The following is a 24,943-nucleotide window of genomic DNA, read 5'->3' as shown; positions in this document are numbered from 1 at the left end:
AAATATTTAGAGATTTTATGAATATTTTTAAAATACTTTTATTTTAAATTTTTTGCATGGAAAATCATTTTTACGTGTAATTTTAGGGAAAATAATTTTAGAGTGTATTCAACTCCCATAAACTGGTTATTTTAATAGAGTGAATCTGAAAAAAGAAATTAAATACGGTAATTGTCTAAAGGCGCAATTGGGTATAAGAGGGTTAAGGACAAGCATCTTGGAATTAGACTTGTACGCCGACTACATTTTCTTTGGCGCCGGCGCTATCGGCATCACGCTGGTGGAAACTTTCGGCGGCGGCGTCGTGAATCGGTATGAAGCCAACATTGAGGAAGCAAGGGAGTTGTCAGTAGACTCTAGAATTTGTATTCCAAGAACTTTTCATTATTAAAGGTGATATAATAATTTACCCTTTGGAGCCGGAGGGGTCATATATAACCCCAACATAGGTACGGCTGTATAAATTCACACATTTAATAGAACGGAATACTGTCTTCGACAAAGTTGTTGCAAATTGAGCCCTCTATTAAGGAAAAATGGGAATATTTGTATTTGAGACTTCACTGACAACCTAAAACATCCTGATCACCATAAAGTTTGGAGATACGAAATTATTGACATACCAGTTGTTCTAAAAGCTGAATTTGGATATGGGTTACGTTCATATGTATTCATTTAACCTTCGTCAAGAATATCAAAAGGTGTTTTATATTCTGGGATGTTCTAGGTGTTTCAAACTGTCCTGTAGAAAAGTCCTTCAAATCTACAAGAATAACTTAATGTGTTTTCGCCATAAATAATAGCATTGCATAATCTACTAGGATCTGTGAAGCTATTGAAATCTCAAATGTCATTTAGAGACACTATAGGGATATTCCAGGTCAGCCAAACTACCTTGGAGTTTAGAACTTCAGGTCTACACTCGTAACAGTAGCCCATATCTGTTACACTGAGTAACATTGCATAATCAACTGCGTTTACTGGACCAACTTGAGGTTTACTAGAAATTATTATTAACCTTTGGGACATTATGGGTCGTCCAAACTGTCCTGAAGTTTAGCTCTTGACAGTAACAGTAGTTATCCTCACAATGAACTGTTGCCAGTACGTTAAGTAGTGTTACATCAACTGTATTTACCAAAGTAGTTCGAGGAACAATATGCGTTGTTGTTATATATTTATGGGATATTATGCGCCATTCTTACTGTTATGGAGCTTAGTTGATAAAAACAAACAGTGTACTATGAGGTGATTTCTTTTTAGATAGTAACGTTACACATTTGGTCGTGGATCCATGAACCTCTTAACTCTCAAGGGTCACTTAATGAGCTTTGTGATTATTTACGTCATCCAATCTTTCATGGAGTACACAACTTTATATCTACACTTGCAATACTAGCCTGCTACACTAAATAATAATACATTCTTCTTCTTCTTTATGGCTCGACGTCCCCACTGGGACTAGGCCTGCCTCGTTTCAACTTAGTGTTCTTTGAGCACTTCCACAGTTAATAATTGAAGGGCTTTCTTTGCTTGCCATTACATGAATTTGTATATTGTGAGGCAAGTACAATGATACACTATGCCCAGGGAGTCGAGAAAATTTTCTCGACCGGAACGGGAATCGAACCCACCGTCTCCGGATTGGCGATCCTGTGCCTTAACCACTAGGCTAACTGGAGACCCCAAATAGAGGAATTCCACGGAGTCATGTCAGTCGATCCTGAGCGCCCATTTCAAAAATATCTGCAACTTTGCACAGTCTTTCAATTTCATCTAAATCGCCATTTTTCGATATTAAACCTTCATATTCACTCAAGACTAACTTTTCAAAAGGGTGTATGCGAAAATAGTTCAAAAATATTCTAAAAGCTGTACAGCAGAAACGGATTGTTCGATTGTTATGAATTTTTCAGCAAAGTTAGACAACTAAATGATGATTCTTTAGAAAATATACACTATAAAAAATTTCTTTTTTTACTTTAAAAAAATATGATCTTTGTCACAAAAACTCAAATATCTCAAAACCCTATCTTTTTACCAACGTCAATTTTTTAGGGGAAATGGCCCATTATATCAGCTATCTACCATAAAATTTTGGTGATGGTAAACTGATAAACAAAAAAGTTATGACATTTCAAACATTTCACAATTTTTACATTTAGCAACAAAAAATTTTTTTTTCTGTGTAAATTATTTCGAGAATTATATTTTGATGCTGATTTTATTGTAAAGGCTACCGCCTGAATTAAACAAGTTGTTTTCGTGATATTTATGTTTGATTATTCATAATTACTATAGTAATTATGAATGAAACTTAGACGCGATCCAGTGTTGTGATCAAACATATTGAGAGTTATTATTATTACTATTTATTAACGAGAGTGTCATACTTTTTATTGTACGTGAATGGTGAGAAAATCCCTTGATAGTGTTGAAAAGCTGTTGATTATAAGAAAAATGGAATTAAACTTATTTTTAAGACAAAAGCTGTATAATAAAAGTTTTATATACGCGTATACGTCTAGTTTATCTGCAAAAAAAAATTTGAGAACAGATTTTATGATCGGAAGAATGCGAGTAACTTCAACAACAACAAATGCATGAGAGGTACATACCACAGACAAACAGACGAAACGCCTAGAACAATTTTCGTGAAAATCCATCGCCCAGTTTGAACTACCACCACCTGGTGGAAATGTTTCACGAAACACTGCGTTGTGCAATATCGTCATCAGAAGGCGCTAGTGTGAAACGTCAAACGCAAAGAAAAACGATGGGCGCTCTTCTGGTTATGAAAGCCACAACCAAGATTCAAAATGATCGTTAAACGTTTGTTTGTCTGTATACATACCATGACAATGCTCACGAAAAAGCAAAAAAAATACTACCGCTATGGATATTAAAAATTTTATAGTAAATTTTTTCTTCAGCCAAGCAAACAACACAGTCAATTAAAACTAATAAGTGATTTTGTTTATTATAATCTAACGAACAACATGAACAGTCGCTTTCTCAATGGTCTTCAACTCAACGCTCTCTTGTAGACCGTTTGATGAAAAAAAATGTTCAAAAGAGTAACGAAATCTCACCGAAAGCACCATAGATAAACTGAAAGAGACTGGTTATGCCCAAATGTCCACATTGAATACAAATTTACGCATTTGCACGTCCTGCCGTCTAGACTTTGACAAACGAACCATCTGTATATCATCGGTAAAGCAGGGCGCAGGAAGTTCGAAAACGACAACAACTGAGAAATTGCCAGAAGTGCTAAGTGCAGAGAGTCATGCCACCGTACCATCAGCGACATCTGTTTAAACAATTTAATCACGCCCCTTTTCAAAAATGCTTTGAAATATTCTTCAACATCTATACCCATTTCAATATTTTTAACGTTGCAAAACACGCTTTCAACATTCATCTTGAAGAAGAGGGAAAACACTTGTCCTGAAATGTAACAGCAAATTAATGAATAAACGACTAATGCGCGGAGGGCGTGACAAAATCGGAACATTACTGTACATATAATATACATAATACATAATGAAAACAGCTTGACAATAAAATCAGCATTAACAATAAAATCAGCATCAAACTGCGATTTCCGGCCGAAATAATTTACACTAAAAAAAATAATTTATTACTAAATGTGAAAATTGTGAAATGTTTGAATTGTTATAATTTTTTTATTTATTAGTTTATCATCACCAAACTTATATGGTAGATTGCTAATACAATGGACCGTTTTCCCTAAAAAATTACGTTGGTAAAAAGATAGGGTTTTGAGATATTTGAGTTTTTGTGACAAAAATTATATTTTTTAATGCTAAAAAAGATTTTTTTTCACAGTGTATATTTTCTTAGGAATCACCATTTAGTTATCTAACTTTGCTGAACAATGAATTCAGCATCAAACTGCGATTTCTGACCGAAATAATTTACACAGAAAAAAATATTTACCAAATGTGAAAATTGTGAAATGTTTGAAATGTTATAACTTTTTTGTTTATTAGTTAACCATCACCAAATTTTTATGGTAGGTTGCTAATATAATAGACCGTCTTCCCTAAAAAAATTACGTTGGTAAAAAGATAGGGTTTTGAGCTTTTGTGGCAAAAAATATATTTTTTCATGTTAAAAAAGATTTTTTTTTTACAGTGTATATTTTCTTAGGAATCTAACTTTGCTTAGTTATCTAACTTTGCTGAAAAATTCATAGCAATCGAACGAACCATTTTGGCTGTGCAGATTTTTGAATATTTTTGAACCATTTTCACATACACTCTTTTGAAAAGTTAGTCGTGATTTAAAATAAAAATTTGATATCGAAAAATGGCGATTTAGATGGAACTGAAAAACTGTGCAAAGTTTCAGTTCAATAGAAAATTATGAATTAAAAAATTTCCCTAATTTTGATGCTGTTGCTTGGAATCGCTCAATAATAATACATATTGAACCATATTTACTAATATTCTTCAAAGACTAGTAGGCACTGTTCTGTACCTTTGAAATATTTAAGGTTGTTCAAACTTTTATGAAACTCATTTTATGAAATCTGCTTTCGTTGTAGTCGCTATTTGGGATAAACAAAGTTCCGTTACCTAGTCTAACCCACCCAGAACCGTGAACTTCTGTGAAACTTAGAGCCATTCCAAAATACCTTTGAGATATTTCAGGATTACTGAACTTCCCCACAGCCAAGAACTTTCAGCTAAGGTGAAAATATGACGAAGCCACATCCCGAGCATAAATCTGAAGGCAAATGTGGAACGCGGTCGAGGATGAGGACTGCAGCCACGAACCGAGTGTTGTGGTGAAGAATTGTTGATTCAGTTTTATTATAATTATTTGTTATCAACGCTAAATAAATGAAATAGATACAATCATTACGGTTGGTAATGTTGTGTAACTCAAAACAGCACAAAAGATATTATTACGGCTGTAGACTTCATGTTGCATGTTGTCCATATTGCAGGACATTGTGTACTATTCAGAATATCCCGAGGCTAGGTCATAGTCTCTGGTTGTATTCTGTGAGCTCCAGTAAGAATAATAGATAACTCTATATAGCTAAAACAGAAACTTCAATTGATGTAGATGCTAGATTTTTAACATCATAACAGTTTGGATGACCCCAGTTGATCTGATGATGTCCATTGACATTCAGAAGATTTACTGGGTATGATATATTACAAGAAGTTACCGTTACACGATCTAAACTCAAGAACAGTTTGAATGGCCTAGGATATCCCGACTGATCTGATACTGTCTTTTGAACTTTCAGAAGACTTACTGGACATGACGGAAATCAAACCATAGCTTTGTATAATGAAAGAAGTTACCGTTACACCCGTAGACTTTAGGATCTAAACTCAAGAACAGTTTGGGTGACCTAGGATATCTCGATTGTTCTGATACTGTCTTTTGAACTTTCAGAAGACTTACTGGACATGATAGATTACAAATCGTAGCTTTGTACAATGAGTCACCCAAGTAACAATTATACTTTTGTGGCAATCCTGTAGTAATTTCTAAGATAGAATAATAAAACTTAGCAATAAAGCTCTTTGTTCTGCAAATCTGAGATGAAATAGGCATAAAACATCCATAAGACTAATCTGGCCCACTCTTCAGGAGATCCTCAAAGCTGCCTATGAAGACTGCTTTGAAACTAGTTGTATTTATGTACTTGCACTGATGATTGGTTATAAGAACTTCATGAAACTTTAACAAGAATAGCTTGAGGCATGTTGATCTTTTAGCTGTCTTTCTCAAAAGTGTCAACAGTGCATAATAAATGAATTTTTTTACCTAGGCATTATGCAGATGCAAACAAGTTTTGTTTCATGGATGAAATGTTAATTGAACTGCAAATTAATTTTCATCAAATTGAAATGACTAAAGCATTAAAATTGCTTGACAGATAATTGATGACAGGGAATCAAAGTTGTCCGTGCCATATCTACTTTTTCGTTGATATGCCGCCCAAAACATACGAAAATAACAAAGCGCCCCAAAAATAATATCAATCATTAATATACGAAGACAAAAATTTCATATAAAAACAAAAGACTACGCCACTTTTTCAATTCTTTCTAAACATGGCTGCCGTTCCATGCGAACAAAACTCATGCAGCCGCCATCAATTGTTATTACTTTTAATCCAAAGCCCCTCAAAACAATGATGGAACCAAGTTACCTTGCATGAAAGCTACAGCCTTTATTGAAGATTGTTTTTACTAGTTATGATCTTAAGGCAGATTTGTTCGTCTTAAATGAAACTTTTTCGTTTTATTCAAGAGTAACAGCCTTTGACAATTGTTTGTTTACGTTTTCGATGCTAGGAAGTTGTCTCTGTACATTTCGCGGTGTTTCTCGTCAATATTTGCCATTTCTATTTTGTTTCCCTGTATTTTTGCAATTAATAATGAAGTGCAACTTACTAAAATTACGCTATTTGGCATGAGCTTGAGCAGAGTCACAGTAAGTACCTATTTCATTTTCGATTCGCGCAGCTGTGGCCTGTGTGAGGAACTGGTTGAAGGCAGGACGACAGCAGCCAACTACTCGCATTTTTGATTGGCCGTAAAACATGCCGTAAAATCATTATTTCGTTGACAAGATTACTTTTTAGCACAATAATGGCTAAATTATCAGTGAGCAAACATGTTTATGTGTTTATATTTGCATGGAAACGCGGTTTTTCAACCAATTTGTTACATTCATTATTTGGATTGAAAAATAGTTCGTTGTCTTATTATTATTTCGCATAGTTCTTGTTCCAGAGTAATGGCTCTACCTCAAGAATAGAAGCCTTCAAGAAGTTTTTAAAGGAGGATTAGTCAGATGAAATGCACTTGAATAAACTTTTAATAAAATATGCTGATGTTATGTGTTGAAAATAACTTCAAATACGCCTTAAAACTTATTATAAGATTTAATGCTCTTGTAAATTTAGTTGTTTTATGCGCGAATTTCAAAATTAACTTGAAGACAACTTAAAAACCGCAAACGAACGAAGATTGTTTTCTCTTGATGAAAACAACTACAAATGTTTCATGAATTGGTCATGCTGTGATAAAGCTTCCATAAAAATAATCAAATCTAAAAGGAATTGAAATTGTTACTTGGGCAATGAAAGAAGTTACGGATACACCCGTAGACTTAAGTATCTAAACTCAAGAACAGTTTGGATGGCATAGGATATTCAGAAAAAATATTCTACCCTTTCTATGCTGTTGGGCACCAAAACCACATAAATACGTAGAAAAAAACTCTATAATAACGCTTGGAAATAACGAAGATATAAACTTTTCCAGAAAATTTTTGCAGGCATTGAGTGTAGAATTAGCCTTAAGTTAAAATACACATGATTAAAAACAAAGCATCTTTATTCTAAGGATTGCTCTTGGGGTTATTCCAACAATTCTTCATGGAATCATTCCAAGGATTGCTCCATAAGATTTGTTCAGGAATACTTTCACGGATTTCTCCAGAAATTATTTCTATAACTCTCACAGGAGGTCTTTAAAGAACTTCTTCATGATTTCTTTTTAGATTCCTCCAGGTATTTTTTCAGGGAGTCACCCAAAAATATCCGCAGGAACTTACTAGGAGTTTCTGCAATATTTTTTGCTGCAAATCCTCCTTCTAATGATCCCTCCAGGAATTCTTTCAAGAATTACCCAGGATTTTTTCGAACGAATTTTCCTCAGGACTCCCCCAAGATTTTTTTCAAGGACTTATTCAGGTATTTTCTTGGCATTATTCCAAGGATACCCTTAGGGGTGAGTTTAATAATTTCTCCGAGAATTCTTCAAACAATCATTCCAGGAATTCCTACAAGAATACACCCTGGAATTGCTTTCAAAAACCTACAGAAATTCTTCTAAGAACTCCTCCAGTTGAAGTCCTTCATGATTTATTTTCAATAATTCCACGAGAATTTCTTCTAAGAATCCCTACACAGGTATGCTTTCAAAAGTTCTTCCAGGATTTTTTCCTAGTTTCTTTAGATTTGTTCGGAAATGCTTCGATGGATTTCTCCCGGAATTATTCTAAGGACTCCTCCAGGATTTTTTTTTCAAAATCTTCTTCAAGAATTGCTCATCTGAAGAATCTACTAACATTTTTCGAAGTTTTTTTTAGGGATTATTCGCTTACTGTATACAGCATCAGCGTGGTGCTGACACGTGGTAGACACTGTCCGAGTATCGGAAGGTTAATCCAAGGATCTCTTCAAGCATTCTTTTATAAATTTCTCCGGAATTCTTTCAAGGATTCTTCCAAAATTTCTTGCAAGGGTTTCTCCTGAAATTCTTTCAAGAATTTCTCCAGATTTTATTCAAATAACTTTTTAAGGATTTTTTCATAAATATTATCAAAAAATCCTGAAGAAACTATTCTTAGCATTTTTCTTCATATTCCTACAGGGATTCTTTCGGTAAAGAACTCCAGCAATTCTTCCCAAAATTGCTTCATACGTTCTTGTAAGCTTCGTTCAGGAATTTTTCAAAGGATTTCTTCAGGAATTCTTCCAAGAACTTCCCAGATTTTTTTTCCAAGAATTCTTCCGGTAAATCTTTCACCTTCTGGGTGCGAATTGTTTTGCCGCGAACACGTTTGTTATGCTCGGTTTCATCACTGGGGTCACATATGATCCCTCCGACCACAAAGGCTTTATAAGCACGTTTGTTATTCTTTCCAGGATTCCTAAAGCACTTCTTCCGAGGATTTTCCCAAATATTCTTTCAATGATTTCTCTAGGAACTCTCTTAAGGATTTCTCTAGCAATGCTTCTAAGGATTCATCTAGGAACTCTTATGAGGATTCAAGAGTTTTTTTTTCCAAAAAATTCTGCAGTTTTTCTTGTAATGGTTTTTCCAGCAATTCTCTCAATTAAATGTTCAATAATTCTTAAAAGACTTTGTCAAAAAATTCTTCGACGGACTTAACAGTTTTTTCCAAGAATTTCTGGCGATTCTACCAGAAGTTCTACCTAGATTTTTTGTTAGAAATTCTTCTATGGGTTTCTCAAGAAATTTTGTCGATCAAATGTTCGGCAGTTCTTTCAAGGATTTGTTCAGAAATTCTTTTAAAGATTCCTCCGTAAATTTTACGAAGAATTTCTTCTAAAATCCTTCCAACGTCTTCTACAGGAAATCTTTTGAGCCCTCGTCCTTGATTTTTTCACAGAACTTCAAAGAATTCAAAAAATGATTAATCAAGGATTTTTCCAAGGTTTTCTTTCATAGTTATTTTTAAAATTCCTGCAGAAAATATCACAAAAATTTCACCAAGGTATACTCCAAAAAAGGAATTTCTTCAAAGACCTATCAATGAATTCTTTCAATGATTCCTCTATAAAATTCACCAATGATTTCGTAAAGGATTTTTCAAATATTTTTTCCAACGATTCCCCAAGATTTTTTTCCAAAGATTTCCCTAAGATTTTATCAGGTCTTCTTCCCAATAAATCTTCCGATGATCTCTATAAGCATTCTTCCAAAGATTTCTCCAGAAATTCTTTCTAGGATTTTTTCAGAAATCATTTCACGGATTCTTGTGGCCAGTATTTTGAAGATGTTCCCATGAATTCTCCAAATAGGATTTCCTCAGCAATTCTTTCAATGATGTTTTAGAAATGTTTAAGACGATTCCTACCAAGAAGTCTTCCAAGGACATTTCTGGGCTTTCTTTTGCAGACTTTTTTGAAATTCTCGCAAGGATTTCTCCGGAAATTCTTCTACAGAGGTTACTAAAGAAATTCTTCGTGAGAATTCCTAGAAATGTTCTTGGAGGAATTTTTGGAATTTTTGGAAGTATTCTTGTATAGATTCTTGAAGGAATCTTTGTAGGGATCCTTTGAAAGAATCCTTTGAGTGTTTTCAGGATAAATCCTTGTAGGTATTCTTTGAACTATTTCTGGAATCCTAGAAAAAAATCCCGGAAGATTCTTCGGTCAAATTCTTGGAGAAATTCATGGGATAAAACATAGAATAAGTTATTGGAATTATTCCTAGGAGAATCCTTAGAGGAATTCGAAGAGGAATTCTTTGAGGAAATCCTTGAATTGTACTTGAAGAAGTTCCTAGGGTAAAAAAGTCTGAAGGAATTCTTGTAGGAAGTTATGTACTATTTTCTAGATTTTTTTGGGATTTCGCAAAAAAAAAAATATGATTGAAGCATTTTCGGAAAAATCCTTGGGAGAATTCCTGGAGGAATTCATCGAAAAGTTTCTAGAAGGATACTTGAGGGAATTCCTGTAAAATTCTTGCACGAATTGAAGAAGTTTGCATAGAAAGTCTTTGAGAAATTTGTGGTGCAGTCCTTCGATAATAATTGAAGAAATACTTGGATAAATTGTTGGAAGAATGCTTTATGCTCTGGAAAAAAGACTTTAGGAATCTTTAATAAATTGCTTGGAAAAATTCCTGAAAGAATCTGCGGAGAAATTCCATTTGGAAACATCAGATTTCGAAAAAAAAAACTGAAGAAATCCTTGTAGAAATTCATGATCCACACCTTGGAGAAATAACTGAAGGAACTCCTGAAGAAATCGTTGGAGTAATTGCTGAAGGAATACTGCATGGAGTTTTTGGAGTTTGTTCTTGGTCAAATTTTGGGATTTTTTTTATCAAAACGAATCGATTTGAATAATTTCGGAAAAAAAACCTTGAAGGAAATCTTTTGAAAATATCCTTATGTTCCTTCAGGGATCTCCAGTAGTTCCAGGAGGATTCAAGGATGCCTCCAGGCCAGGTGTTTCATCCGGGATTCCTTTAAAAGTTCCCTCAGCTAATTCAAAAGGAGTTCCCTCGGCTATTCTTCCAGAAGTTCCTTTAGAGATTCTTTCAGGAGGATTCAGGGACGCCTCCTGGAGATCTATCAGGAATTTCTCCAGAAGTTCCTTCAGGAATTCCTACAGAACTTCCTACAGGATTTGTAGGATTTGTAGATTTCTCTAGGAGTTTCAGGGATTGGTGCAGATGTTTATTCTGAAATTCCTACTGAATTCCTTCAGGGGTTTCTACAAAAATTTATTCAGCGATCTCTTCAGGATTTCCTTCAGATATTTTTACAGGAGGATCCAAGGATACCTCCAGGAGATTTCAGGGATTCCCCCCCCCCCCCCGAAGTTTCTTCAGGGTTTCCTACAGAAGGTTATTCGGAGATTAGTGCAGGAGTTCCTTCTAAGATTCTTGCAGAAGTTTCTTAGGAGATCCTTTGAGAAGTTCCTTTATGGATTCTTATAGGAGTTCAGGGATCGCTCCTGGAGTTTTTCGAAGATTTTTCCTGGAGAATTCACGGATGCATCCTAGAGTTACATCGCCTATTTCTCCAGAAGTTCCTTTAAGAATTTCTTTATGACTATAATCAGGAATACCTCCAGGATTTCCTGGAAGGATCTGGCATGGAGTTACTACAAGAATTCCTCGAGGAAGACATAAATTGTGGGACTGTACAGGAGCAAGCTGCGAAGGCGATGTGAAGATGAAGGCTATAAAGCACAAGGCTGCATGAATCCTTCCACAGCTGGCAAATCACAGTCACGGTGCTTCATTTACCGTTATTATAAAAAAAAATATACCATCAAAACCTGAAACGCCATTCTCTTTCTTTACCATTCCTACACCTCTGGACAAATTACAAAAAAAAAATCGTTAGACGAAATTTTGAGTTACGCCCTTTTAAAGGGCCTAACCCCTAAAAAATCAGGGTTTCTATAGAAAACCATCATATTTCATAACAGAAGCATGCTTCTGACATCAAAACCTGGAACGCCATTCTCTTTCTTTATCATTCCTGCACCTCTGGACAAATTTTCAAAGTAATCGTTAGTCGAAATTTTGAGTTACGCCCTTTTAAAGGGCCTAACCCCTAAAAATCAGGGTTTCTAAAGAAAACCGTCATATTTCATAACAAAGCATGCTTCTGCCATCAAAACGTGGAACGCCATTCTCTTTCTTTATCATTCCTACACCTCTGGACAAATTTTTAAAATAATCGTTACACGAAATTTTGAGTTACGCCCTTTTAAAGCGCCTTACCCCTAATAAATTAGGGTTTCTACAGAATACCATCATATTTCATAACAGAAGCTGAAGTCCCAAATAATGAAAAGTACTATTAATAATGTTACAATTTGATACTATGCACTAATACTAATATTACAGAATTTTGTATTAAAATTAGACGAATAGCAAACAATCAGAAAAAAACAGGGAAATTACCGGAAATTCGCTTAGAACTGGTATTAAAAGTCCAGGATAATCATTACTATTGTATTTTCATGAAAGTTAATGTAATTTTTCTAAAGCATGATCTATACTTTTTTAATCTTACGGTACTAGATACGGAGGTCGAAATTAAATCAAAAGAATGAAACTTTTTTAAAGATTGCTTAGAGATCTTGAATTCTTTTTAGATGTGTTTTAAAGAGTTATAATTACTTTTAAAAAATGGGGTTTTCTATTATATTTTATATAATATATATCCTTCCTAACGAATCGTAGGTAAAGGCTCAGTAACAGTGCACGGTTTGGGTCGAAAATGACCCCAATTTACAAGGAGGGTGCAATTTGTGAGGACGTCCCACTCACATGGCCATCTTGCTAATCGGACATCTTCGGTAATATGTTGCTATAGCCTTGTTATATGTTAAATATGTTATTTAACATATAAATATGGATATAAATATGTTGTTTAAAAAGGTCGTTTTTTGCGTGACGAAATTTGTGCATCGCCACTCCATATGACTAATATGAACATGTCTATAAAATAACAATACAAAACACTTACGTCCCACGCTATGAATGGCAATTGATACAAAAATGATTGCTTTCTACATGTTTGAACATATTTCCCTTATATTAGCGTAATGCCCAATTTTTATACAAATACCAATACAAATAGTCAATATTAACGCATAGTATAAAATTGTAGCATTATTTTTGATACTTTTTATTGTTTGGGACTTCAAGGCATGCTTTTGTTATGAAATATGAAGGTTTTCTATAGAAACCCTGATTTTTTAGGATTAGACCCTTTAAAAGGGAGTAACTCAAAATTTCGACTAACGATTACTTTAAAAATTTGTCCAGAGGTGTAGGAATGATAAAGAAAGAGAATGGCGTTCCAGGTTTTGATGTCAGAAGCAGAGATGCCAGATATACAGATTTTTCTGTATTATACAGATTTTTTACCTTCTATACAGACAAGATACAGAGTACAGAAAATACAGATTTTTGAAGTTTGATACAGATTTCTCCAGAAAGCATAAAAATTGAAGTTATTTTCAAAAAATTCAATGGAAACTTTATGAATTGCTGCTTAAACTTTAAAAAAAATTATGAAAATTTGTACATTTTCACACATGTTTTAGAAAAATAAAAAACCTATAAAAATTTTGAACCGTCAAAAAGTAGTACATTTTTGTTAGTTTCTATTGAAATCTAGGACTCTCGGTGTCTGCTATACCCTGAAAAACGGCGATACTGAAAACTCTGTATTAATACAGATTTTTGATAAAAATAATCTGGCATCTCTGGTCAGAAGCATGCTTTTGTTATGAAATATGATGGTTTTCTATAGAAACCCTGATTTTTTAGGGGTTAGGCCCTTTAAAAGGGCGTAACTCAAAATTTCGACTAACGATTACTTTAAAAAATTGTCCAGAGGTGCAGGAATGATAAAGAAAGAGAATGGCGTTCCAGGTTTTGATGTCAGAAGCATGCTTCTGTTATGAAATATGATAGTTTTCTATAGAAACCCTGATTTTCTAGGGGTTAGGCCCTTTAAAAGGGCGTAACTAAAAATTCCGTCTAACTATTTTTTTAAAAATTTGTCCAGATGTGTGGGAAGGTAAAGAAAGAGAATGGCGTTTCAGGTTTTGATGGTATATTTTTTTTGATAATAACGGTAAATGAAGCACCGTGACAGTGCAGGTAACGCAGTCGAACCTGAACCACTGTGACGCAACCTTGCAACTGCTGTGTCAGACAGACGCTGAGTGGGGGATGGGTATCGCCATCACAGCAGGCTTATACCTAGTACCCATCGGTATCGGCAACTGGGTCGCGGATGGATCCAAACCGGCGGCGATATGGACAACCGGGGAAAATACTCCGTCCAGGAAGTGGTGTCTACTACTTCGTGGGCTTCGTGGTCGCCAAGATAAACTGGGTCTTCTTCTGTAGCTGCTATACGCCTCCGCGGTGGTCTATCGAGCAGTACACGCAGATGCTGAACTCTATGATGACCGCGCTGACAGCGCGAAGGCCGGTAGTAATAGCGAGTGACTTCAATCCCTGGGCCGTGGAATGGAGAAGCCAGTTCACGAACCAGCGGGGTCAGATCCTGCTGTCGGTACCAAAAGCACCGTTAGTCAAAACGGAGCGGAGTCGGCGTTACGTTTTGTAATCCTGGCCCAACAAGTAATTCGGAGGGTAGCTGATACTTACTCGGTCTAAGCGGTGACGAGTTGGTAGCGGTGCTCTCGCGTGCGTGCGATGCGGCCATGCCTAGACGAGTCCATCCTAGAAATGGGAGACCACCGGCTTACCAACTTTGAGGGTCTCTGTCAGAGTGCCAGTGCGAATCCGTGGGATGATGCCTACAGGATCAAGATGGCTATGACGCGAGGTGTAATGGCTCCTTCCGAGCAGTCTCCAGAGATGTTGGAGGGGATCATCTAGGTGCTCTTTCCGCGTCATGATCCTAGTCGTCGGACTCCTTTCGAATGACAGCCGGGAACTGGGACTGGCGATGAGGAGAGGGTCACCGATGAGGAACTTGCAGTGATAACAAAGTCCTTTAGCGTAGGTAAGGCCCCACCGAGGGCCCAAAGGAGAGAAAACCATCCGAAGTCCCATCGTTATATAGATCAATACAATTGCTCGAGAAGATCACCCTCAACACACTGTTGAGGCACACCGAGGGTGTAGACGGTCTCTCGAGCAACCAACACGACTTCCGGAAGGGGAGGTCGACCGCGTTTATCCGAATGGGAGGTAGCTCATTCTTCATGACCAAAAAGTACAATTTTAATCATCAGTAATCAGTATGCCTAACTTAACATTTTCTCTTCTTATCTCCATCTTTCAGTGCATCGTCATCAGCGGTGAGAGCGGTTCGGGTAAAACCGAAAGCACAAACTTTCTGCTGCACCACTTGACGGCCCTGTCGCAGAAAGGTGCCCACGGGTCCGGCGTCGAGCAAACCATCCTCAGTGCCGGTCCGGTTCTGGAAGCGTTCGGCAATGCCAAAACGGCGCACAACAACAACAGCAGTCGGTTCGGCAAGTTCATCCAGGTGAACTACCGGGAGAATGGGATGGTTCAGGGCGCCGTGGTCCAAAAGTACCTGCTGGAGAAGAGCCGGATAGTGTCGCAGGGGCACTACGAGCGGAACTACCACGTGTTCTACTATCTTCTCTCGGGGGCGACCGAGCAGGAGCGGGTGGCGCTGCATCTGCTTCCGGCGGACAAGTATCACTACCTGAACGCCAAGAACCTGACGCTGGAAAACTGCGACGAGAAGTACGAGTTCTCCCGGCTGAAGCAGAGCATGGAGATGGTCGGGTTTTCGGCGGAGAAGCAGCGGCGACTGTTTGCTGTTTTGTCCGCAGTGCTTCTGCTGGGGAACGTGGAGTTCTTTCCGAAAAAGTCCACCTACCATCACGACGAGAGCGTCCAGGTGCGGAATCCGGAAGTGGTCGGACTGATATCGGAGCTGCTGCGGGTTAAGCAGGAAACGCTCCTGTCGGCGCTGACTTCGAAGCGAGTGAAGGCCAGCGGTGAAACGTTGATCATGCAGTACAAACTGCCGGAAGCGATCGCCGCGAGGGACGCACTGGCCAAGTGTCTGTACGGGGCGTTGTTCGACTGGATCGTGCTGCAGGTGAACCATGCGTTACTGAACAAGGACCAGACGATGCACACGGGCCACTCGATAGGGGTGCTGGATATCTTCGGGTTCGAGGACTTTGGCCTGCAGAACAGTTTCGAACAGTTGTGTATCAACTACGCCAACGAACATCTACAGTATTACTTCAATTTGGTAAGTGGGGATGATCAAGCAAAATTCCCATACGATTAACATTTTTGTTCCCCTCTTCCAGCACGTGTTCAAATACGAGCAAAAGGAGTACAAGCGAGAGGGCATCAAATGGACTGATATAGAATTCTTAGATAACTCGGGATGCCTGCAGCTGTTCGAGTCGAAACCGTCGGGGCTGCTCTGCATTTTGGATGATTTGTGCAAGTGAGTTGATTTGATAAGAGTTCGGATGGCGAAATTTTGGAATTGTTAACACCACCATATACATTTTTAGCTTTCCGGGAGCTACCAACGAAACGTTACTGCAAAAGTTCAACAGTGTTCACAAGGACAGCGCGTTCTACGAGAAACCACAGCGAAAGGAGAATGCATTTATCATCAAGCACTACGCCGGAAAGGTGAAATACCAGGTATGTTTATAGTTTTGTTTGGGTTCTGTTAGTTTTTGCAGTATCAATCAAACGGTAATCTAATTTAGATCAGCGAAGTGAAGTTCCGTGTTCATTCTCGCGCCAACGTTCAAAGCAGCAACATCGGAAAGTGAAAGCTGGTCTTGTTTGAGCTTGTTTCGCGAACACGCGGTTTTTTGGTTGAAGGAATTTGATATTTCTCGATTGGAAGTGAAGGATTAGTTTATGGTGTAAATAGTTAATTTAAGTTTCGAGTTAAGTTTTTTTTTTAAGTTCCATTAATTTTATATTATCCTTAAATACGGTAATCTGAGAGAGAAAAAAAACAGTTTTATTGTATTTTTAGAGGTAAGTGGTGTAAATATAGGTTAGGTTTGGTGGATGAGCGCTGATGAAAACGAGTTTCTGGGATTTGAGGACCAAAATGGCGTAAGTCTGGACTCTTTCCCAGGTAAATCTGATGTGGCAACGGGAAGATGTGGAATAAGGAGAAAGTTGGAGGAAATTATTGAAAATCAAAAGTCAAAAACATACAGAATCGACACAGGAACAGAAATGGTACACAAAAAAGAAATGGCCGGAAAGAAACAGATGGAAAAAATGAATGTGGATGAAAATCAAAGAAATCGAACTGGAAATGAATGATGGAATCGGGGAGGAAAAGAAAAGGAACACGAAAAAGGACCCAAAAACGAACAAATACTCAACTAGAGACAACTGGATTAAGAACACAACGAACACGGTTTTCTTTTTGGAAAGAATCAATCAAGCTGACAAACCCATGCATGCCATGGAAGTTGCGAAAATGCTGCACAATATCGGAATAAAAATCTACAAGGAACTGAAATTCGCAGGACAGGGACGTTACAGGGTTAGTTTCAATCGACCAAAAGAGGCGGAAGATTCGATTAACTCCAGGCTCCTAACGGAGGAATTCAAATACAGGGTGTATGTGCCGAACATGTTGAAGGAATCAGTAGGTGTGGTCAGGAACGTAGCTCCCTCCTTATCGGAGGAAGAAATACTGAACAACATTCAGACAGCAGGGAAGAAGAAGGTGGTGAAGGTCGAAAGAATAAGCAGAATGAGGGATGGGGTATTGATTCCGACGTACTCAATCAAGATATTCGTAGAAGGACAGTGTGTCGCGATTTACGGAGTTTGCGAGATGGTGGAGGCTTACATCTTCCCCATCAAAATGTGTAAGAAGTGTTGGCGTTACGGACATAGAGTTAATGCTTGTAAGAGTGCGAAGGGCCGCTGTGAAAACTGCGGTTCTGAACAAGATGGACAGGGACAGGATTGCGTACACCCTTGCATAAACCCGACAAACTGCATTCAATGCAAACAGACACACAAGGTAACAGACAGGAATTGTCCGGAAAGGATTCGACAGGACAAAATTCGATATGTTATGGCAAACGAACGACTCACATTTATGGAGGCATCCATCAAATTCCCCAAATCGAATCAGGCACAACACAGACTGGACTCACTGACCGAATTCCCCCCAATGATTGGTAACGACAGCAACAACGCAAGGCAGAACACTCGACCACAAACATCACAAACAGGAACAGTTAAGAAACCAGGAAACCAACTTAAGCAACCCCCAATAGAGCAGACAAACTTTTCCAACATCATCAGCAAAATAACAGCCATTCAAAAATCCATTCTCAAACACGCAGAAAAGTCCAGAAATGGTAAAGACACAATTGACACCGACATTTTGCTAATTAACATAAGCGATCAGATCAAATCAAAAATTGAACCGGAAGTTGCAGCAGGAACCTCTACACGGACTAGTTCAGTATGGCCAGTTTCAGGAATCTAAAGTTTGTACAACACAACATTACCAGTATCCGTCCTTCAGACACCCGTAAAGCACTCAAAAACTTCCTTTCCATTAATAACATTGACATTGCCCTTTTACAGGAAATTTGGATTAAACCTAATGAAGAATACAAATTTAATGGTTATAAATTCGTAAAACTTTCAAGACAAAATGGATACGGCGGAGTAGGTATTCTAGTCCGCAATGAAATAACCTTTCAAGAATTTGCTTTACCAGATTTAAATCCTTTAGAAACTATAGCTATTAAAACACTAAATACAGAAAACCAAATACTTATCATTTCTATCTACATACCTCCACCACCAGTAAGGAATCAAGACATTAAAGAACCTCTGAAAAAGTTAATTGAATTAATTGAACAAACCAAACTACCAACGATATTTGCAGGAGACTTTAATGTACACAACCAAATCTGGAATCCGAAACAAAACAATTGCCCTAGAGGTGAGTTACTTGAAAACTTACTACAAAACACGGTATTAGTTAACTTAAATGACGGTTCTCCCACACTTATAAAATCACCGAACACTACTCCCTCTACAATAGACTTAACTTTCGCTTCATCAGACATAGCCCACAAAATAAATGGGAACATACACTTTGACGAAATAATGAGTAACCACAGAATCATAACTTTTGAAATCATCAACTCTGCCAAGAAATACGACTATAAAATTGAATGCATTAACAAAACGAAAGCAATAGAAAGCATAAATAATATCGACTTGGAAACCATAGAAGATCAACATAACATTCTGCCTGTAATAAAAGAAAAAATAGACGAATCGAAATATACTAGAAAAAGCAATAGAAGAACAACTGAAAGTTAAAAATAATTACCTAATTCAGTATTTCAGAAATCAAACACACGAAAATCTAATGTTGTTTAAAAAAGCGAAAGCAAACCTAAAACAAATGATAAGAAAAGCATCGAGAAATGATTGGAATAAACTAATTGAATCTATTAACCCGGACATGAAATGTAAAGAACTTTGGAATATAGTTAAAAGAATAAGTGGAGGTTTCCCTTCAAAAAATAACATTCATCTACTTAATGACGAAACCCTAGCTCTTAAATTTGTTGACAATAATTTCCCAGAAATAGACTAAACCCTTAAATATAACATTACCTTAACGGAATTCAACCCAAACATAACTTGCGCAGAACTTAACAAAATAATACATTCTAAAAAAGATACATCAGCTCCTGGAATTGATGGTCTTTCCTTTCAAATACTAAAAAAATCTTAATATCAATTGGCTTATAAAAATAACTGAAGTTTTGAACATAGTTTTAAAAACAGGTGATATACCAGAAGATTGGAGAGAAATAAAAATAGTTCCCATTTTAAAACAAAGCAAAGACCCCTCGAAAGCAGAATCATACAGACCCATTTCAATGCTATGTGTTTTACTTAAACTAATAAATTTTGTTGTTAAAAAACTTTTCACTAACTTCTTAAATAAAGAAAAACTGTTGCCCCCTTATTCTTTCGGTTTCAAACAAAAAACTTCAGCGGTAAACTGCGTTAATGCTTTAATTTCCCACATCAAACAAGCTAAAAGAGATAACGAAGTAGTAATTGCAACGTTTTTTTTATTTAACAAAAGCTTTCGATAACGTTAGTATAGCTAAATTACTTGAAATACTTAATAACATTAATACACCCCCTGAATTAAGCAACTGGATTCACCAATACCTAAGAAAAAGAAAAATAATTCTAAAACTCGCGAACGGTAAAGAAATAATAAAAACTACTAATAAAGGACTTCCTCAAGGATGTCCACTATCCCCGGTTTTATTCAATGTATATACCATGAAAATTCACTCACTTGCAGATGGTGACAGAATATTTTTTCAATATGCAGATGATTTCACAGCTGTGGTCATAGCTAAAACAATTACAGAAGCAGAAGACAAAATGAATAACGTTTTAAATGAAACCGTAAATGCCCTTAACGAATTAGATATGGTAATTAATCCTGATAAATGTGCAACAGTAATCTTCACCAATAAATTTCACCCAACAACCAACATAACTATAAACAATACTTTAATAGAAATAAACCCGTTCCATAAATTTTTAGGAATAATAATAGATCACCATCTCAATTACAACAAACATGTAGAACATTGTGTAACTAAAGCTAAAAGAAAAATTAATATTCTTAAAATGATAACAAAAAAGAAAAATGGAGCACATCCTGAAACTGCCCTTTTCAAAACTCGAAACCACTCAGCATCTATACATCAGAACTGCAATGATTGATTGATTGATTTGTCTTTATTAAAGAGACTTTCAGCCCTTGGCTGGTTCGTCTCTCCAACTGCAATGAGATATTTAAAGTCAACACCGAATCATGTCATTCTAGCGGAAACAGGAGAATTACCACTGAAAGATAGAGCAGAATATTTAGCATTAAAAGAAATTTCAAAAAAATTTTATCACAACAGTAGCCCAATAGTTCAATTTTTAAATAGGTTTATACACTCGGATGAACCGCATAAACACAGTTCTTATTTAGAAAAAACAGCCAACATTAATAACTTCCATTTACTACAGTTAGCTATACCAATTCCTAACGATCCCGCAAACAATCTCATAGTTAAATCAGAAATTGCAAACCTAACGAAAAAGAATATTTCTACTAGTACACAAAAACAGATGGTTCTAGATTTGATTAGATCGCAGTACTCAGACAAATACCTTATTTATACCGACGGTTCCAAGATCAATGATAGAACAGGGTACGGTGTATACGACAGTCAGGAAAAAATTTCATATAGCGGTAGACTAAAAACTCAGTTTACGATTATGAACGCGGAAATTAGCAGCCATCCTAAAAGCCATAGAACACATAATAGAAAAGAATATAGAATATCCGGTCATTTTAACTGATTCAAAAAGTGCAACAGAATTACTAAAACAGAAAGAGACTACCGAAAACTACTTAATAAACGAAATTAATCACAGAATAAATCTTTACAAAAAAACAATAATTATTCAATGGATACCTGGACATATCGGACTGTTAGGGAACGATAGAGCGGACCTAGCAGCTAAATTAGGAAATAATATGAATCAAATAGCAGAATTGAAATTAACGAAAAGCGACCTACTACTGAACATCAAAAAATAAACATACTGTATATGGAATCAAAGGTACAAGACCATTTCACAAGAAAAAGGAAAATATCATTTCCAGATTTCTCAAAACATTAATCACAAACCCTGGTTTGAAAACGTAAATTTAGCAACAGACCTTACTATCATTTTATCTAGAATTAGAACGGGACACACAGCAACCAAAGACAGATTATATTCTTGAAAACTCGTTAATTCAGACAAATGCGAAATATGCAACACCACCGAAAACCTGACACACATTTTGCACCACTGCCCTAGATTTCACTTGAATAGACAAAAATATCCTATTTTAACAAACCATTCTGATATCGCACCCATCCTTGCTGAAAATAAAACTGAAAATGTCAAACAGATTGCCGAATTTGTGAGAGAAATTAAAGTTAATGTTTGAAACATTTTTAAAACCGTAAACAAAAATAAACTTAAATAAGCTTTTGCCCAGAACAATCCCGGTACTGAAAATCAGAGCTTTATCAAATTTCACTTTCGTAATTGTTTCGTAAATAAATGACATTACTGTCAAATGCAAAACAAGACTTGGCTGAAATGGACCGATAGGTCTGCGCCAAAGCGAGAAAGAAAGAAAGTTCCGTGTTACATAGTAGGTACAGTGGTAATTTGATTTTGTCAGTTTTTTTTAACCCTTCAGCGCGCTGTAAAAATACAACACTACCAAAAAACCTCGCTCGTCGTACACAGCGCGCGTGCGGTGCAGTTTCAACTGCTTGATGGCGTGCGTCCTGAAAGGTTAAACAAGAAAAATAGTTCTTAGCTCCAAAATTATAATTTTAAAATCAATTTAAGAATATTTTTCTTGGGATTCCACTTGGCATTCCAACTGAAATTTCGTCAGGAATTCCTCAAGGAATTGCTTCAGATAATACCCCAGAAATTTCTCCTGTGATTCCTCCAAAGACTTTTGCTGGGATTATTTCAACTCTTTATTTCCCACGACTTTGAACGACTTTCGTTTCCGAAAAAACTGCCTGAACAAAAGTTGTTGCAAATTTACCATTTTTTTCGAAATCAACGAAATTAGTCGTTAATCAATAGTTTTTTGATTGTTTATCAATATGTAATTCCACTATTGAAACAAGTACCTAGTTGGCAGTTGGATTTACCTAATGAGATTACAATAATATTCTAAAAACTATTGCATCATATTCATCTAATTTCGTTTGTCTCGATTTCGTCGATAATCGATGGTGCTCTAGAACAACCATGGGAAAAAGTTCCTCTAGAGATTCCTCCAGAAATTTGTCCTGGAATTTCTCTTCAAAAACTACTTCAGGGACTTATTTAGGGGTTCCAAAGCTTCTTCAGAGATTCCTCTGAATTACCTCAGAGATTCCCCTAAGGATTCATGCTTATCTAGGGATTCCTCCGGGAATTACTTCAGGTATTTATCAAGTAATACATTCAGGAATTTCTCCAGGGGAAATCCCCAACTAACATTTTGCTGTATAAGAGTTCCAGAGAGCTTCCTTCCGAAAGCGTTTGCCCCATAAGCTGTTAAGCAGCTGTTTTATTTGTTAGTAGGGTCTGTTTTAGCACAAAATAGCGTCTGTCGTAGTCGGAATCTGTCGGAAATGTTCTGACGTTTACAACATTTATTCGATGGTAAACTGCTACACGTATTCTTCATAAAGAATACTAAGGGGACTCACAAAACAGTTTTTACAGTTACGGCTGCGTAAGCCATGATTTTCTGTTAATTGAAATGTTTCATGAAATTGCGAATGAAATAATCAAAAATTACCTTGGTGATTGCGACGTTTAATCAGAATAATTTTCAACAAGCGGTTTACGCTGTTAAGTGAATCTTACTACTGATTTATTGGACACATAGCTTCTTTGATAATTGTATGCATGATGGACTGGGATAGGATAATATAAAACACCATTTTATATTCATGACGAAGGCTAAATGAATGCATATGAATGTAACCCATATCCAAACTCAGCTTTTAGAACAACTGGTATGTCAATTATTTCGTTTCTTCAAACTTCATAGTGTTCAGGATGTTCTAGGTTGTCAGTTAAGTCTCAAATACAAATATTCCTATTTTTACTTAATAAAAGACTCAATTTTCAACAACTTTGCCTAAGACAGTATTCTGTTTTACTGAATGTGTGAATTTATACAGCCGTTTTTATGTTGGGGTCATATATGACCCCTCCGGCTCCAAAGGGTTAAGAGAAATTCAGGGTATACTGCCACTGTGGTTCAGAGAACCGTGCGACGATCCAAAACGCTCTCAACCGATTCTCTGAGTAATTTTATTTAAAGAAAGTCAATTGTTATCGACCATATTTCACTCAGCAGGAATAGGTATGAGTAAAATGTTCAAATATTGAAAAGGAATTGGGGTAAAAGTGGCAGTATTGCAGTTCAGAGAACCGTGTGGTGATTCAAACCATTCTCATTTGATTCTCCGAGCCATTTTACTTAAATAAAGTCAACTGTTATCGACCTTGTTACAATCCGAGCAAACATATAAGTTAAACATTCAAAGAGTTAAGAAGAATTGGAGTAAAAGTGGCGGTATTGTACTGCAGAGAACCGTGCGGCGATCCAAACCGCTCTGATTCGATTCTCTGAGGATATTTAGTTAAAAAAAGTCAGTTTTTATCGATCATATTGCACTCCGATCAGGAATATGAGTAAAATGTTCAAATATTGAAAGGAAATTGGAGTAAAAGTGGCAGCATTGCAGTTCAGAGAACCGTGTGGTGACTTAAACCTGTCTCATTCGATTCTCCGAGCCCTTTTTGTTACCGACTATATAAGATACAGTGAATTTACTTCAGGAGTTCACCAGGAAGTCCTCCAGTAATAATGCATGATTATCTCCAGGATTTCCACGGGCTTTTTTCCACGGTTTTCTTGAAGATTCCTGAAGGAGTTCCTCGGAAAGATTTCCACAAGTTCCACAAAAATACCTCCAGGAGTTCCTAGAACTTCCAGAATTTTCTTGAAGTTCCTCAGGGATTCCTTCAGGAGTTCCTCGGGAAATCCTCCAATAGTTCATCTGAAAATCCTACAGAAGTTTTTCGGGCATTCCTCCAAAAGTTTTTCTGAATTTCCTACAGAAGTTCCTCGGGAATTCCACCAGAACTTCCTCTAGCATTTTTCTTGAAGGATTCCTCCAGGAGCTCCGCGGGAATTCGTCCAGGAGTTCCTTGGGAATTCTTCCAGGAGGTCCTCTAGAATTCCTGCTGGAGTTCTTCGTAAATTCCTCCAGGAGTTCCCCGGAAATTCCTCTAGAAGTCCCTTCAAAGTTCCTCCAGGGGTTCCACAGGAACCCCTCCAAGTGTTCCTCCATGATTTTCACAAAATTTACTTCAGGAGATCTAGAAGTTCTCCCGCAATAATGCATGATTCTCTCCAGGATTTCCCTGGGATTTTTTCCCACGGTTTTCCCGAAAATTCCTAAAAAATTTCCTCGGGTAGATTTTCACGAGTC

The 24,943-nt window shown here is 36.7% G+C and overlaps 1 protein-coding gene across 1 annotated transcript in view; it reads left to right on the top strand.

The window, feature by feature from the left end:
• Positions 1-24,943, top strand: part of LOC109411303 (unconventional myosin-IXb) — a 252,594-nt gene that overhangs the window by 167,607 nt on the left and 60,044 nt on the right. The window contains exons 6-8 of the mRNA XM_019684868.3: positions 15,109-16,062; positions 16,124-16,266; positions 16,337-16,472. Of these exons, the coding sequence (XP_019540413.3) occupies positions 15,109-16,062; positions 16,124-16,266; positions 16,337-16,472 (1,233 nt within the window). The remainder of the gene's footprint in view (positions 1-15,108; positions 16,063-16,123; positions 16,267-16,336; positions 16,473-24,943) is intronic.

This window comes from Aedes albopictus, chromosome 3, assembly GCF_035046485.1.
Source record: "Aedes albopictus strain Foshan chromosome 3, AalbF5, whole genome shotgun sequence".
NCBI lineage: Eukaryota > Metazoa > Arthropoda > Insecta > Diptera > Culicidae > Aedes > Aedes albopictus.
The sequence above is the reverse complement of the archived record's forward strand: the minus strand, read 5'-3'. Positions and strand labels throughout refer to the sequence as shown.